We start from the raw sequence: 18,071 nt of genomic DNA on the forward strand, positions 1-18,071 counted from the left end.
ACCTGTTTAAATATTCTGTAGCTCAGAGGTTATCTTTCAACCACTAGATCTATGTCCTGGCAGAATGTGGTGCAACCCCAGCTCCCAAAACCTCCTTCAAATCCCTGTAGGAACAGAAATACGATCCAAAGTTTTAAGTCATACCAGAGAAAACCACTTTACTATCAAACTCTCTCACAAACTGCATTTTGAAGTTAAAGTAAAACATTATTTGTTCTTCCTTCTTCATTTACTTATCCGTCAAAATGTAAAAGCCAAAATAACGATCTATTTACGTATTTAATATTTTTGTTTTACTCCTTCCTTGCATTTATTTCTTGGGGAATTAAATGAATTTCCTTACAATTTAGTCTGCTGGAAGCCAACAACAGGAAAGGGAATTACATATAGAAAGTAAGGGAAATATGGATGAGTAACTAGCAGTTAGTTTTCATTTTGCATTGTTTGCTTCACATGGGTCTACAGATAAAATCTAGAAAGACAGAACAGTCTCTTCCATCAGAAAAAGCCTCCAGTTTTCAAACAGCTCCAGTAAACAAATTCATTAGTTCCCGCTTTTTCCTCATTCTGACCTGATGCACATGCAGTTTTCATAACCATAAGTAGGTGAGATTTTCTTCAAAAGGCTCCAAGGCAAAGCCCTTTGTTAGTTATGGTTTGCTTAGCCACAGCAGAGACCCCAAGGGAGATATGGCTTCTGCTCTTTTCCAATGGTCCTGGTGAGCATCAGCTGCTATCAATCTCGCTGTCTATCAGGCACCTCTTTTCTGGCTTCCCTGACATTTCACACAGAGAGCCTTACAGACACATTACAGTGATTTCCTTCCGTTTTCTAAACTATGAATTGAAAAACTAAATTTTTAATTATCTGAAGCTTCTGTGCCTACCACCTTTTCCACCTTCCCCGACTTTCATTTGCAAGAGAGAAACCATTCGAGAGCAACAGCACAGGGCTCGCAGAGCCATGGCGTTATTCCCACCTGGAGTCCACTGTGGTGTTTAACTTCCTGCCGCTTTTTTCCCTTTGTTATGCATACAGAGCCAGCCGCAGTACTCAGCAACGGAGTTAAAAACAACACCAGGGAGGTAATGAAGGTGAGCGATAGCCAAACTTTGAATACTGAACAGCTGTAGAGCAATCCTGAAGCAGACCTTTCCATAAAGGCTCTCGGAAACACACTGTGGGCCTGGGGTTACTCTTGCTCTAGCAAATTTTTTATTTTTTATTTGATGTTCAGCGTGAGACTCTCCAAAAGTTTATAACGTTTCATTTGCCCACTGAGCAGCCTACTTTCTGTTTATCCTGCAGTAACAAGCGTGCAAGTTCTGAGAGCTGGGGAAAAAGCACTGGATGCTATTTACCAAGGAGGCAGAGTCAGAGCACTGAAATTACTACACTCAGACGATTACTAAGAGAGGTATTAAACACTCATCTAGTAACAGTTACTATGATACAAGGGTGGTGTGAAATGCAAATGGCAGGCTGCCACGCTGTCACGGTACAGAAGCCAGCACAGGGATTACAACGGTGCTACTGCCAACACCCCCAGCTTCGGCAGCCCTCCTTGTCACCACGGGCATGCCTTTGGCTCTTTCCAGGAGAAAGGTCTGGCTGGCACTCACCTTCTCAACGCTGCTCATGGCCTGGAAATAGATGTTGTAGCCTTTCCGAGGAGCCAGCGGGGGGTTCCAGAAGCCTTGGTAGGTCCTGTTGTCACCCACAGTGAAAGGGGCTGGCTCCGGCAGGTTCCCAGGGGGCAGCTCGGCAGCAAAGTAGTACGGGGATCCTCCGCTGAGAGCTGTCTGGTAGGTGATGGGGATTTGGTAGCACTCCATGGCGCCCGTTTCTCGCTTCGTGCGGTGTGGGTGCAGCTCCTCAACAACGATCTGGTAGGCACTGGCAAAACAGAGGAAAACCCACTTATCTTTAAAGGCACCTGCTATGGCCAAATCTTTAGTCTCATAAAAATATTAACCTGACTGCTTTGTGTGAACTTAAAAAAACAACAAACAACAGACAGTGGATGCATGGATGCACAGAAGGCACGAACGCTTCATATATATATTCGCAAATGTAGCAAAGCTATATAATTTAGTCATTGAAAAGAAGCAGTATCTATTTTTTTTCAGGAATAACAACAATACAAGTATATATATACAATCTCCTAACAATGATTTTGCTTTTGGAACAACAACAGCAACAAAATAACCAGGAATGAATCTGACTTTAAACTACAATAGATTAAACTCTTTGTCTGATAATCGGAAACATCTGAAGTTAGCGTTTTCCTTTGAAATAATACTACAGAAAGCTCATCTTCAAGGCCCAACATAATGACTGCCTCCAGGCTGTGCTTGAAGCACCAATTTGCAGTTGTCATATCATTAGAGACAGAATGTGCTGACAGGCGTCTCCACCTCTTGACCTTGCTGTGGCTTCTATCTTGGCTCAGAGCTATGCAGATCTAAAGTACAAGTGACATGCTGTAATACAAGCACAGATGGACAGAAATCTGTCCATTCCACCAAAATAGACTGCCTCATTCCTCTACAGTTGTCAATGATAAAATGTTACAAATTGCTGAAACAGATGGCATTCGGCCTATTAAATTGCCATCCCAACCCTCCAACACCTATCTTGAAATGGTCTGTGGCTTGGTCACTTCTCAAAATCACCTTCTCTAAATAGAACAGGTAATTATCATTCTTCTTTCTCCTTCAGGGTAACTACCTAACTGCAGTATGCTACCAACTCATTACCAGCTCTCCCTGCAGAAGTACAGAACTTAGGTTGAAATAAATGAAATAAAACAGCTTTTTGGTTTCTAAAAACTGTATGTACATGTATATACGTCTGTATACACACATCCATTATATATATATATATATATTCACATCCATACACACAATTCCTCATCTACATGCAGATACATGAAAGGATGGATGCAGGGCCTTATGAAAACAATCACCTTGTTATCAAGATTAGTAGGAAAATATGCCTACGCATGTAGACAAGACCTGAAGCAATTCAATTAAGCGGGCAGAATTTTCTGCTTTGGTTTTGTTTTAAAGCTTTCTAAACATAAAAAGTAAAATCAAGCAGAGTTCTGGAAACATCACTGCATTGCTGCAGGGACTCCAAAAGGAAAGACAAAGACAATCCTCCTTTTTTCAGAACTTATGGGGCAACATTAAATTATTTTGTCAATTTTCTCTGCTACTACTGCCCAGAAAACCTAATAACTGTAGTGGCAGAGATGAAGTGTGATACCGGGGAATGGAAGAAATGAGAGAAGAAAAAATAAGAAACTAGTTTCACTTCTTTCTCAAGCTGAAACAAGTTACCATTCCCTTTTCCTAGCACCTAAAAAATTAAGGAGGAAAGTGTCTACTCTTTCAAAGTATCCAAGAGGAATATACAAAGTCACCTCATTCTGAAACTCCAGGAGAAATGAAGAATGTAAATGAAAAAATAATGAGTTATATTTCCAGGGATCTCTTCTTTCTCATAAACTGTCTGTGAACTGAGCTTGGCTATAAATCTTCTTCTGTGGTAACCTCTGTGTATTAACCATGCCCAGTTAATACAGCCTGCAACAACAAATCACTTCCACATGACCCCTGCATAACCAAAATCTTTCTTTGTGCTGCCAATTAATGTACTAGCAAAAAAAAAAAAAAAAAAAACACAACCTAACAACATCAATATTTTATTAACTTCACAGCATGTAAATTATTAAAAACCATTTTTGATTATCTTGTCCCAAGGGAAGAAATTTCTACTGGTGTTCATTTCCTCTCGGGCCTGGTCCTGGAGCCAGGCAGGGTTAAAATCACAGCTCCTGAACTGGGCACCCAACCAATCGAGTGTACTGGGAACACAGACACTGCCTCTCTGCTCCGTGCATTCGGCAGTCCTGCTCTTGGGAGCTGCCAAACGACTGGGACCGACACAAATTCTGCTGTCTGAAGTGCCAGGAGAGCAGGAAACTTGTCATCGCGGTATCCTGCCAACTCAGGAGCACAAAGCCAGCAGGGAGAGCGGAAGGACGGGGCAACATTTGCATGTGACTTCAGCAACCGTCCCCTGGAGTATCCTGGTTGCCATTCAGCTCAGAAGTTGACATTTACCACAGTTTCTAAATCAAACCAACTTCCCTTCCATTGTATAGAATAAGGGAATAAATGAGCTATCTTTTTTTTTTTTTTTCTTCCTAAGGTATGTATCTTTTTTTAGGGACAAGTCTCTTTGGAGACCAAAAATAAGAGATTAAGAGTATGAGAAGAATTAAATATTAGGTAAGTCCTTTTTAATAGCTTTCTTTAAAAATACTGCAGTAATGTTTGAATCTGATATAAAGTGCATGGCAAAATTTTAAGCATGAGATCACAATAAAATACGAATGTTCTGAAACATTTTTTTTTAATTTATATAAAATATGCTCTCATTTAAATAAAATATGCGTCAAAAATACTCCTTTCAGGATCCATATACCTGAAAAACATGGAGAATAAGAAATTAATTTACACGGTGTAGCCATCTGCAGCTACACAATTGGTTTTAGTTATTATTTTTACTATTTTTAGTTAAAGAATAGCAAATGACGGAAAGTCTTCAACATCTCCAATGAAGCTCTTTTCTCTTCTTTTCTCACTAAAACCTGTTCCTATCCTCTTCGGAAAGGGGATCTGGCAGTATTTTTCATGCAACATAGTAGGCTAACAAGACACACAGGAATACAATCATTTTCCTCTGGGCCCTTTGTGTTGCCATCTGTTTAAATCCATTTAATAGTACTTTGGTGGTTCCAAAGCAACACTCTATGTACGGTATGTTACTCTATATACTCATAACAGTGTTAGGAAAGGACACTCCACTGGAAGATATGAAGAAAGAAGCCAAAGCTAAATTTGCAACATTAAATTGGGGTACGCACTGGCTGCAAAGGTGGTCAGGTATCACAGTTAAGTGAAAGTTTATGCACTACACTTATCCTTGGATTCTTTTTATGTGTATTACTGTTTCTTTACTGAAGAAAACCTGCACAACACCTCCCTATTGATCAAGCTGATGCAGAACAGTTTAAGCAGCCCCTGCTAATCTTCCTTTTCACTGCTCCCTAAAAACTCAGGCTCAAATAGATACTGCCATGGTGAACATGTTCATACTTCAGCCTTATTCTGACTAGGTTTTAATATCAACTAGAGATTTCCTTCTACTCACCTCGTGGAGACAGTGTCCTCTCCTTAGATGGGCACCACCAGACTGCCTGACAGCCCAAGCTACAGCCTAAGCCCTGGGAAGTCCGACCAACAGCTATGTTTTAGCTGCCCCCTGTTGCAGTCCACTTAATTAGCCTTGTTGCAAAATGAAAACAACCTGATTCTGCATATGGAGGTATAAGAAACCCAATCAAATAAAACAAATCTCAGAAACAAAAAGTTGCCCATGCTGATTTTGATCTATGCTCCTCGTAATCGTTACCTGAAGAAGGATTTAAAAGCAGGATGTACATAAGATTGTTTTGTTGGTGCTCAGTTAGGATTCTTTAGAAAAACTGCAGTAGCAAATCATGTCTTCAAATGAATCACCGAAGCACCGCTGATGCTACTGACTGGAATCTAATCCACTAGACCGATGGCAAAACAGTACACACTTCACAGAGTGCATGAGCCCCCAGCCCTGTCTCCCTTTGCATTTCTAGTTTGTAATTTGGTTTAAAACTTCAGGAGGCCATAAAGCAACCTAGAGATTACACGATAACACTTGACAGGGAAGATATGATTAGAGTCATGTTTACAACTATGATGACTATGGCATGTAGTGTCTTAAAGAAATGATTGACAGCTACCCATAGATTTCACTTGGGTTAAGGAACATCTGTTTCCTGGGGGCTGTGCTGATAGAGAGGCAGAGGTACAACAAAACCTGATCGTAGAATAATTTCGTTTGTAAACATAAGAAAACAATATCAGACCGTAAGCTTTTCCTTTCTTTTTTTCCTTCCTTCTTTCTTTTTATTCATTTATGTATTTATTATTTTTTAACTAGGACCTACTGCTATTAAACAAACTGATCATTTGACAGTCTACAGCTTCAGGGATTAGAGGGCTGAGTGCAAACAGACCCTTTAAAAAAAAATCGGCTGTATTTTTCAGTCTGTGTATAAAAAGCAGCATTACAGTAGAGTCCCTGCTCTACTCAATCACAGCTGCAGGCACGGCGATGCATTTTTTTTCCACCTACCTAGTAATGCTCATTATGACAGCAAGACAGGCTTGTAGTAGAAAAGCAACTGCAGTGTGGATAGAGTGAAGCTTCACTAAAACTGGTCATAAAGTTTAGTGAAATGCATTGAATCAGTCCTGAATTTGTGTGCTACATTTATCTCCCCTATTACAAAGCTGTCAAAAAATAACTGATTGCAATATTCAGGAAAGGAACAATGTCTTGTGCATTCCCCTGGAGAATGCTCCTCATTCAGAGTAAAAACAAAACAAGTATTTTATTACTAAGAATAAAGCCCAGCTTTCTGGTTATGGTGAAGGAATTATTTCCTGTGTATCCTGATATTATAAATTTAATGCAATCTCTTAGGTACTAGAAATCAATTCAAGTGGAGAGGGAAGACAAGAGACAGGAGACTCATAGAATGGTTTGGGTTGGAAGGGACTTTAAAGACCATCCAGTTCCAACTCCTCTGCCATGGGCAGGGACACCTCCCAGGTTGCCCAAGGCATCATCCAACCTGGCCTTGAACACTTCCAGGGATGGGGCATCCACAGCGTCTTTGGGCTACCTGTGCCAGCGCTTCACCACCTTCTGAGTGAAGAATTTCGTCTTTACCTCTGATCAAAATCTACCCTTCTTTAGTTTAAAACCATTCTGCCTTGTCCTTCCATTGCCTGCCTGAGCAAAAAGTTGCTCTCTGTCTTTTTTATAAGCCCCCTTTAAGTATTGAAAAGCCGCAGTGAGGTCTCCCCCAAGCCTTCTCTTCTCCAGGCTGAGCATCCCCAGCTCTCTCAGCCTTTCTTCACAGGAGAGGTGCTCCAGTCCTCTGATCACCTTCATGGCCCTCCTCTGGACCCGCTCTAACAGCCCCACATCCTTCTTGTGCTGGGAGCCCCAGAGCTGAACGTAGCGCTCCAGGTGGGGCCTTACAAGGGCAGAGCAGAGGGGGGACAATCACCTCTCTCGACCTGCTGGCCATATCACCAGAAAGATGCACACATTTCTGATAACATACTCAAACAATAGTTATTTATACTCTATCAAATAATCCTTCACAAACTATTGATTAACTTTAATATAGAGAACCTTTGTGTCACCCTAATTGGCCAGAATGAGAAGTTCATGTCATAGGACTGAGGATGCTATAAGGAAAATTGAGAAAATAAATGTGAGGTCTTGTGGTGCAGGTTTCCTCAGAAGAGACTTACTCGCTTGCAAGTACAGTACAGAGAAACTGGAGCACCCAGAGTACATGTAATCCTCTAGCCACATCCCATCCAGTTCATGAAAGAAACATGGGATAAGCGATTGACCTCCCTGAGGGTAAGTAATGGCACTGAATGTGAGGGCCCACTGCAGCGTGCACAAACATGCTGCAGAGCAGTTAGTGTAGAGAAGATGGGCACCACCACCATCAGCAGATCCCAGCTGTTCTGGCAGGCATGCTCTGGGTGAGACTACATGGTGTCCCCTCTGGGAACCAGGCGCAAGACCGAAAGGATATGCTTCTGATTAGAGAGAGATACCACGCTTTTCAAAGATGGACAGCTTTGCATACAGCCAGCAGCAGGACACCTGGAAGGTTTTAAAAGCATGTACAGAGGTGCATAGCAAGTTTAAGCACTTGAGTAACTTGGGAGCATTTTCAGATCACAGGTCTGGATTCCACTGTATTAATTCAACATAAACCCTGCCTTCGGAATCTGAGTTCTGTACTGAATGTAGTCCTGTACATTTTATCATCCTCCTCCCTGCAAAAAAAAATCCTAGGTTTGTAACAGGGCAATTTTCAAAACTCATGATGTACGGGGGTTACAATTCTATTTACAAATATAATATCGCTATTTCCTGTAGAGGGGATGAATCTAGATGATCTTCTACCACACAACATAAATAAATAACCGGATTTTATCAATCATAAGGTTGACTGTATGATAAGCTTATAGTTATGTGACTCATCCCACAACATCCAAGTAAAACATACCCTCCTTGTAATAGGAACAGTCCTAAGATTAATTTTCCTATACTTTTAGTGCTCAGGCACTGGACATCAGCTGAGCCACGGTAATTGACAGTGTAACACAGAATGAAATGCATTAGCCCATATTTCTCCAAAATGTCACATGGGTCACAGAGCATGAAAAGGTTCTGTTGCTCAGTAGCTAATTAACCCCCAATTAGTCAGTTCTGTCCCTGAATCTTCCTAATGCAGCCATATCAGTAAAACACAAACAGAATCAAATATCACAAAGATTTTGCACTAACAAGTAGAAGTAAAGAGCAGGATGTGGACAAACCTTTGCAAACAGAATTAAATTCTCTCTCAAGAGAGAGCAGAAAGGGAAAGACCCCTCAAAGTTAACATAAATGAAAGATTTTAATATGATTATGGGACACGCCAAGTGAAATTTGATAGCTTGCTACATGATTTCTAGAGAGAGAAGCAGTCTGAGAGAAAAAAAGGTCAAATAGTTTGTATTCACCACTATTATTCTCCCATTTCCTCTGAGCTTCCAATTTTCCAGTCATACATATGTGCTATAGAACAGATGATTTGAAGCACTGGAGAGGAAGTGTTATTTTCAAATCCACTTTCTGACAAACACCTTTCAACCTCATATTTCACAGACACTGAGAGAAAGTAAAATGAAATGATAATGGATAGGAGGTGGTCCTGAGGACCTTAAATCAAACAGGACAGACAGCTGGATGATTCAGGTCATGAATATCTTTGAGGGAAAAAAAAACACATAACAATCTCTTATTAAGTATAGGTCTATTGGCAAGATCAGTCTAGCTAAAAAAAAATAACATCAAATGAATATCATTTGGAAATGTACAGCTTTTTAACTACAAGACAGGATATAATCAACTAAAGAATCTCTCCCCCCCCCCCCTCCTTTTTTTTTTACCTGATAGGAGCACCTTTGGCCTGTGCTGGTCTCAAGAGTACAGTTATGGTAGTAGCAGTTTCATTGAGAGATGCGTCAACTCCTTCATAGTCTGGTAAAGTGGGAGCTGATTAATGTTGAGTGGAAGGAAAAAAAAAAGAGAAACAAATCAGTAAAAACATTTTGAATTTTCATGAGATTGTGGCTGTTCACAGTATAGTACAAAGTCATGATCTTCATCAGCTACATGAGTCTTTTTTAATGATTTGGGTCAAGTACAATCTTTTATTACAGAATAAATGGGACTTCACCAACAACTGATAACTCCCTCCCTACCTGCTCCCCCTCAAACCATCACACCTATCAAGTTAAACAGGTTTATTCAAGGAGGACAGAGAGGGAGGACGTGACTGCCAAGAGACCCTAAGACTACAAAATCCCATTTTGTTCTCCCTCTTTCTATCTTTCAAAGAAGTATATTCACCACTTCTACCACCTCTCTTCTTCCTCCTCCAACAATTTAGGAATGTTTCACATTTCCTCTTAAATGACATGGGAGACCAAGCTGATAACAACTATACTGCAGGAAAATCAGTCTTAGGCAGATACATTCCTGTGGACACTGGATGGGTGAGCCTATTCCCATGCCCATTTCTTCTTCCATTTCTAACAATCGATAGCCAATCTGTTCATGAATCAGTTTCTGAGCCACTGCAAATTTCACTCCAGCGTATTAAGAAAAAAAACATGAACAAAACCAAAGTAGAAACTAGAAAGAAGTTCAACATCCGATTCATTAATGGGCTGGCTGTTCAGCTTTCATCGAAGCAATATTTGTTGTGCATTGGGTGGCTATTGTAGCTGTTCACTTCAGCGATGAAACTTTTGTCTGCTACCACAAGCCTGTCACAACCCTGACTGGTAACTGTGCTGTTCACATCTGCTCTAGTGCAAGGAAAGAAAAGGGATTTTTGGTGATTCAGAAAATAATAGATTTCCATTAAATACTATTCTTTAACGATCTTGAAAACTATCTGCATTTTTTTTTTTTTATTATGTGGATGCATCTTTATAACATTGTTAATGATACCTGTGTGTTTCAAAATGAATTGTCACTAAAAAGATGTTTCCTAGCAGGATGCCAATCATTTAAGTCATAATAATTTTAAGATAATATATTAATAGATAGAAGAGCAATTAAAGATTAAAAGCCATGCTTCATTAGTCTCAGATCCTAGATGCACAACAAAATTGCTCTTATTCAGAAAATATTATTGTTTTATAGAAATAATGTTCATTGAATGCTCATTTATAAATTACTATTTACAGCATGTTCACTACGATCATGAAATCACTTGTAAGTGTGGTTGAAAGGAATCATTTTACCCCTCATTAAAGTAAAGCTAGCATTTCCTGAAACATATGCATTACTTCATAAAATTTATCAGTTATTCTGAGTGAAACCAGACAACAGTTCAGCATAAAGCAAAATCAAAAAAAACCAGAACAACAACAAAAACAGGCTGAAATTCAGATACAAAGGGTATCATATACATCCTTTTAGCTTTCTCAGTATTAACCAATGTTTTACTATAACTAACTCAGACCCATATTGTGTTCTGGACAGAGTTCCTAAACTTTCTGAATGGAAAGAGAAGACAAATCTAAAGAACCCTGAATACATTATAATCCTTTGAGATGTTATTTCTCAAAACAGTAAGATGGCTGGGACACAGGCATGCTAGCAAGATACCACATTGTTACCCCCCACCCTCCCACACACCCTGTTCAGACAAGTATGTACTCGCTACGTGTCCATTATTCCTGAAAGTTTATGATCTGGAATCCGTTATAAAGAAACACAAAGACCTTAAAAGAATCTGAGTAAAATATCAGACTGCAAAACAACCTACTAGCTAGATGAACAAAACATGTAATTTGTTTTTGTTTGTTTGTTTGCTTTTTGTTTTTGGAAGGGGCTGAGGAATGAGGAAAGCTAGTACTTATGTTCTGGGATGGAATTCAACAAATTGTTTCAGTTAACTAAAAATACAGCATTTTAAGTTGCTACAGATTTCAAGGAGCTCTGCCTGGAATTTTCTCACATTTTGATTCATGTGCATGCTTTTGGAAACTGGGTGAGGAGACTAGGTGAGTAGTTTCCCATAGAAATGGTAGATGCATTTCAATACATCTCCCTTTACAGGAGGATTTAAGTTTCATTATGGCAGATAATAAGGGAAATAGCCTGCTTTGTACTGCTTACATTTCTAAATGACTAGCTTCTTTGCTATCTGCCAAGCTCTGAAGTCATCATACCATAAAATCAACAGTCTCTCTAGATATAGCATTGACTCATTTTCTGCTATCAACTGCATAAGCTAACTTATGTTTTGAAAATTATATTAAAATTTAAGGATATAAAAATATTAAAGCATTCCACTTGACAATACTTTTTTTCTAAAGTTTTCAGTCTGTTATTAAGATGAATAGTGTCAATCAGCACATTGCAGTAAGTGAATAATAAAGATATGAGGAAGTAGTACTACACAAAGCTGGCAGAAGAAATTCACACTTTCTGCTATCTCCCCAGTTCTGTTACAGCCATGTGTTGCTAAGTGGTGTCACCTTGAGTAAGTCAATTTTCTGCATCTGACTTTACTAATCTGCAAAACAAATATAGTACTCAGTAACTAATGGAGCGCTGTAAGGCTTCATTAGCTAAAGTTTGTAAAGCACTTCAGATTCTTTACATGAAAGTAAAATATTACACAAAACCAAACATTTGATAACTATAGGTGTGCAATTTCCCTGCACTTGTGCTACTGTTTGGAAAATACACTCAAAAGCATTTTCAGTAATGTTAAGGTTACTTTCAGAATATGATAGGAATGTTTTGTTGGTTTTTGCTTTCTTTTATATTTCCCGACCATCCAAGTCTCGAAAAAAAAACAACCAACCAACTTGTAAAACCAGTAAACATTTCCCCCCTGCCCCACCTTTTTTTTTTTTTTACCTGAAATGTTGGTTGTTACATTGATTGTGGTTGCTGGTCCAAACCCTTTAACAGTACTCGCACGTATAAAGAACTGATAAGTAGTCCCAGGATGCAAGTGTGAAAAGATGTGGTGCGTGCTGTTCCACAGCTTTGACACAGTTTGTGGAGGTCCTGCAACTGGAACTGCAGGATCAAATGACCGTATACTGCTGTAGCTGACCTGTGAAAAAGATTATTTCTAAAATTTTGTTACAGTTTTCAGCACAAAGGGATTAAGTTAGCTAGACAGAAAGGAAACAGAGGTCGTATGTTCATCTAGTTATTTTGGGGATACCATGAGTACTTGATATTGTACAATCTGCTTCAGTTGAAAGGGTATACATATGTCCTTCATCTCTCTTCTCTTTCTTTATGATTATAGTTCATGTATGGAAAATTTCAGTGTTACATTTAAGTTAGGACATTCCCACCACCTTTGCTATCTACACCAGAACCCCTTATTTTTCACTTTCTATAATACATTACCTGTCCTCTTCTAATAATAATAATATTTAAACACTTTCCAAAAAAACAGCAATGATATCTTAATGTACTAGTTTTGGCTTGGATGGAGTTAATTTTCTTCATAGTAGCTCGTATAGTACTATGGTTTGGATTTGTGACCAGAACAGCGTTGATAACACACCCACGTTTTAGTTGCTGCTGAGCAGTGCTCGCACAGCATTGAGGCCCTCTCTGCTTCTCCCACAGCCCCCCAAGTGAGGGGCTGGGAGTAGACAAGAGGTGGGGAGGGGACACAGACAGGACATCTGACCCCAATTGACCAAAGGCATATTTTCTACCGGATGACATCATGCTCAGCGATAAAAGCTGGGGAAAAGAAGGAGGAAGGGGCCGGGGGGGGCATTCAGAGTGATGATATTTGTCTTCCCAAGAAACAGTCCCATGTGATTAGCCCTGCTACCCTAGGAATGTCTGAACACTGGCCTGCTGATGGAAAATAGTGAATGAATTCCTTGTTTTTCTTTGCTTGTGTGTGCAGTTTTACTTCACATAGTAAATTGCCTTTATCTCAACCCATGAGTTTTCTCACTTTTACCTTTCTGATTCCTCCATCCCACTTGGGTAGAGTGAGCAAGCGGATGGGTGGGGATTGGCAGCCCATAGGGGTTAATCCACAACAATTACTCAAGGGGTTTTGTTTGGCTAGTAGGTTTACCTTGCTCCTGTAAATCATTACTACACAAAATTATAACCTCTGTTCCTTTAAGAAAGGAGTGATGGAGAGGATGGTGATCATTCCTCAGATCGGTTCATTTTTAGAAATGCTTCCTGCCAATTTCCTGTGGAGGCCACCAGAAGGCTTACGTATTAAATACACTCAAAATATACATGCAGGTTTCTCTGAAGGGAGATACCTAAAGATCTCAGCAAAAAAAGGTGGCTCCAAATATTAAAGCCTTCTTACCTTTCATGTAACCTTCTCTTCCAACAAATAAGATTTCACAGGTCATGGCTGTCATGGCTTTGAAAGGATGTAATAATGATACAAGATTTTTAATATTAGCACCTCCCATGTGGACTGTAGTATTGTTACATTCACTTGCCAAATTCATTTGACAGGGCCAGCCAGCCAACAATGTATATACATCATGATTATGAATTCTGAACATCCACTCCCTTATTCTCTAATTAAGGTGATATATGAATGAATAGCCTGTTTACAGAGCATAAACATCCACCATCAGCCGCCACTCCTGCCACACTTTCCTAGCCCTCTCCTATGCCTGTAAGTTGTTTAATGATTACCTCATACTGCGTAATGATGCCATTTGGATCCACGGGTTCCTTCCAGTTGAGGAAGATCTTATCTTCAAAAGGAGTTCCTTTTACCGACTTGGCAGGTATAGGGCCTGGCACTACAAACAGAATAAAATGTTTAAAAATAGGAAATTCAAGAGACAGGCAAATTAAAGAGACGGTGTACATCCTATTAAAAACAAAAGGGAGCACAGGTCTATTTTTATTAGCATTCATTCACATGCAAAAGACAGTGGTAGAGAGTATAAAAAAGCACTTCAAAGTCTATTTTGTCACAGTGCAAAGAGAGCATGAAGTTGAAATGTTATCCCCACGTATGGTTTTCAGAACTTAATGCAAAGTCAAATTCTCTTGTAGTATAGCCAGGGGAGGCAGTTCAGGCTAGATTATGACTTTAGGTGTTCAGGGAACTCTGTAATACACATATCTTAGGACAAGGACTACATGGTTTTAAAATCCTTTTAAAAAGAAAAAATCAAAGGCAAGGAAAAACCTATGATATACAGCATCTTGCAAATGAGAGAAACGCTTACAAAATAGTTTTCAGTCACCCCTTCTTATGATTTGTTGTCTTAAAAGAGGGCTGGGCATGGTAAAACACAGCAGCTCAGCTGCCCGTTCTTTCAACTGCTACAGTGTTCCTGCTGCTGAAGGATCAAAACTGCTTACTTCAAATCTTTCAAATAAAAGACATTTTCAAAGCTTTGAACAGAACTGCACTAAGATGACCCTACTTTCCTATTTTAAATGGAACCAATATCCTTGGTGTAATAAAAAGTCTGAAGTGTCATTTCCGGCCTCTTTGCCTGAGTGATTCTCACAGTGCTTGGTAATCCCATCAACGCCAGGTGGGAGCACTTAGCTATCTCCCGTTTCAGCTTACAAGGTATTTTTCCTATACATACAGCTCCTTTTTAACCAAAGCAGCTCACCTGGATTTGAAGGTGTATGTGCTGAAGGAAGGACATGAGGATAAGAGAGTGTCTGAAGAAACCCTGAAAACCAAAGAAACACCCTCCCCACCAAAAAGTCAAAGTTGCCCAAATTTTCAGTCTTTCATGTTAAAATGTTACTTGTATTGAAACATATTGACATAGATTTCTCTCCCCTTCTTAATTAGCCTATCTTTTTCAGGGCAACGTTCAGCGAGCCTCAGACATGACATTTCCTGGGTATTAATTTTCAAAGCCTACCAAAGTTTTACAGAGAGTAAAAATAAATTAAAAATCACTGGATCAAAGGAAGCACAAGGCACTATGCTAGCAGCACCAAGGAGCGTGTGGTGTGTCCCAATAATAGGATTTATTTCAGTCGACATGGAAGTTATAAATGATGATCTGACCCTTGGTACAAGCAACATCATTTGGTACATTAATAATAAATTCATGGAGTCAAAGAAGCCAGCAGTAAACAGATGAGAGCTTCACAGAAACTGTTCACCCATCTGTCAAGCAAAGGCTTAGGAGAAGTTAACTAAAATCATACACTGCTGTTTTGCTTCAGTGTACCGACACAGACTGGGGAGTGGATAAAGGCTGATATGCCATGACAGCCCCTTTGCGCTCTTTGTGGCGTTCACAGATTTGCTGTAGGCAGCGCTTTGTTTTTCACAGGAATGCTCTACTGTTTTTCTTCTCTACATCTGAAATGAGGTATGAATACTCTGATGCACACAACATTTTCCCTGGAAGATGTGCACATGTGTCTGCATGCACACATCTGTGTTTGAGAGAGACCATACAAATGCACTAGGGCATACGGACAAAATATGAAAATTGACATTAAAGTATATTAAAGCATATGAGATAAAAGGAAAACAGACACAATTGCTCAAAACCCTGCAAAATACTTTCTGTGTGGTGCTTTTAAAGAATATGCTTCGTATTCAGATGAAACTTGGTGCAGGGTTCCAAGTTTCAGGTTTGATTAAAGCCTTCTACATTTCTGTTTAAACAGCCAAGTGGGAGAAACCTCTGGGCTCATCACATCGCATGACTGTGTTTTCTTCTCCTGCACTATAAAATTCTTTGCTTGTGGCAGCAGCGATGTTAAACTGACTGGAACTACATGATCCCACTTAGTTTCATGCTTCTCTTCCCACTGGCATTAGAAGGGCATGAGAATAGAAGCTAGGACAGTGATGAGCAGTTTGCTGGGAATCCCAGCAAAAATAAGGTCAGAAAGTAAAGGAAAGCAAGTGTCTAGAAAAAATCAACAGTAATCTCCACATACCTCACCCAACCCATAAATTCACCAAAAATGAAGCTTGTGATCAACTTAAATTATCTGAGAGCTCAACTGGACTGAAAGCAGAGAAACAAATATAAATTCAAATGCCTACAAAAAGGAATAGGAAGTCAATTTTATTTTGAAGGACACATTTTGGTGGGTCTGAAGTTTTTTCTTCCCTTCCATTTTTCAGTTCAGCCACTGTAAAAATGTATTATTTGCACAGCTTTACCAAAGGGACAAAGGCTAGTGAGGAAGGGGAGAAGCAGAAACAAAATAATTTGCTTAAACAGTGTTTTATCTTGAGCAAGTGCATAGATTCATCCATCAGGTTAGTTGAAATAATGCCTAAACTTCCATGCTTGTGTTTTCATGTGTTTGTATTCAGGCTAGAACTAGTTACAAACAGATTTATTATTATTATTCTTTTAAAGAAAAAAAAAAAAGAGAGAAAAAGAAAAACCAAACCCCACCATCACAAACAAAAGACCAAGAGCAATGTAACCTGTTAGTAACACTGTACTGAAGACCCAAACTGCAGGCTTCCATTTGGGCAGCTGTTGCTGCCTATTCCTTCCAACTCCCAGCAGGACCATAAATACTCAGCTCCCATTCTCCTTTCTAAGTGAGCTCTTGCTCTTCTCCTTGTACTCACAGATAGCTTATACTAAATCAAATCACCCATGACTACTGCAAGTGTATATTAAAGTGAAGTACGTTACTTAAGATTCCCTATCAGTGGCTGAATACCTGAATAATTCAAAAAGTGTAAGCAGCAGTTATAGGAGTTGTACTCTGACCTACTGGCCTCTGCACCCTCTCTTTAAAAAGATTCTGATCCTATTGATTTTCTTTCCATCTGCTGACCTTGTGAAGTGTGACCCCACCATCGTTCTGTGACAACAGTAAACTCTCTTTTTTTATTTGCATTATTATATGTAAAATTTCCAACTAGTCCAGACTTACACTTAGTTGAAGACATTAAATTATTTAGATGGATTAAACCATACAGTTTTCAGACGAGATTTTCAACTTAAGCCAAAAAAAATATTTTTGCCCTAAGAGAAAGTATACAAATATAAACCACACATGTACAAGGAACGTAAAAAAATTCAAAGGGAATTTCAGCAAGGTTTTACAGGGGAAACATCACAAGCTCTTCTTTCAGGATTTTGATGCATCTCTAGAGCCTGTTTAATGAAGCTATATATTCATATGGTGAATAGCTGATAATCTTTTCTTGTATATACGTGGCATGGTGAACTTTTATAAATGCTACACATAATAAAATTATGAGCCATCAATCTGACATCAGAGCATTTCATTTTAGAGCAATATATTTGCATTAAATTATGTCACAGTCACAAATAAATTGTTATTCACAAATAGTGTCATTTAAACCTCGTTCTACACTAACTTAACAGAGAATTTATATTACAATACATTACTTCTGGAAGAACAATGTACTAACTGACACCAACCCCTATAAAAATGAATTTATACTGCTTCAGTTTTCCTGCTACAAAATAATGAAAGTACATGTAAGCAGAGTATTTTTATTATTATTATACTCTGTGAAAGCCGTGCAGAATATTATTATGCTATACAGTAAAGGATATGTGGAGATATATGCACAGTTATTTTGGGAAAAATTCCACTGTGATACTCAAAAAGTAAAGTATATCAGCAACAAACTTACAGCCATTCTCAGAAGGCATATGCTCAATTTTCAGGAGATGGTGAAAGCCAATCTCTCCTACTGTTTAAGTGTTACAAGCAATTAAAATGGCCCATCTTTACATTTGCTCTGAGGGAAAAAAAGCTAGGATTTACCATTTTAGCTTTATGCTTTCAACCAGTTCACACCTGCAGTTGCCAGCTCCCGGCCCACATACCTTCC

At 39.1% G+C, this 18,071-nt stretch overlaps 1 protein-coding gene across 2 annotated transcripts in view; it reads right to left on the reverse strand.

The window, feature by feature from the left end:
* Positions 1 to 18,071, reverse strand: part of PTPRK (protein tyrosine phosphatase receptor type K) — a 418,532-nt gene that overhangs the window by 75,795 nt on the left and 324,666 nt on the right. For both annotated transcript variants that reach the window (XM_035538686.2, XM_035538685.2), the window contains exons 9-12: positions 13,931 to 14,040; positions 12,140 to 12,341; positions 9,145 to 9,250; positions 1,624 to 1,897 (exon numbers count right to left, since the gene is read on the reverse strand). In XM_035538686.2, the coding sequence (XP_035394579.1) occupies positions 1,624 to 1,897; positions 9,145 to 9,250; positions 12,140 to 12,341; positions 13,931 to 14,040 (692 nt within the window). The remainder of the gene's footprint in view (positions 1 to 1,623; positions 1,898 to 9,144; positions 9,251 to 12,139; positions 12,342 to 13,930; positions 14,041 to 18,071) is intronic.

The sequence above is a fragment of the Cygnus atratus genome, chromosome 3 (assembly GCF_013377495.2).
Source record: "Cygnus atratus isolate AKBS03 ecotype Queensland, Australia chromosome 3, CAtr_DNAZoo_HiC_assembly, whole genome shotgun sequence".
In the NCBI taxonomy this organism is placed as follows: Eukaryota; Metazoa; Chordata; class Aves; order Anseriformes; family Anatidae; genus Cygnus; species Cygnus atratus.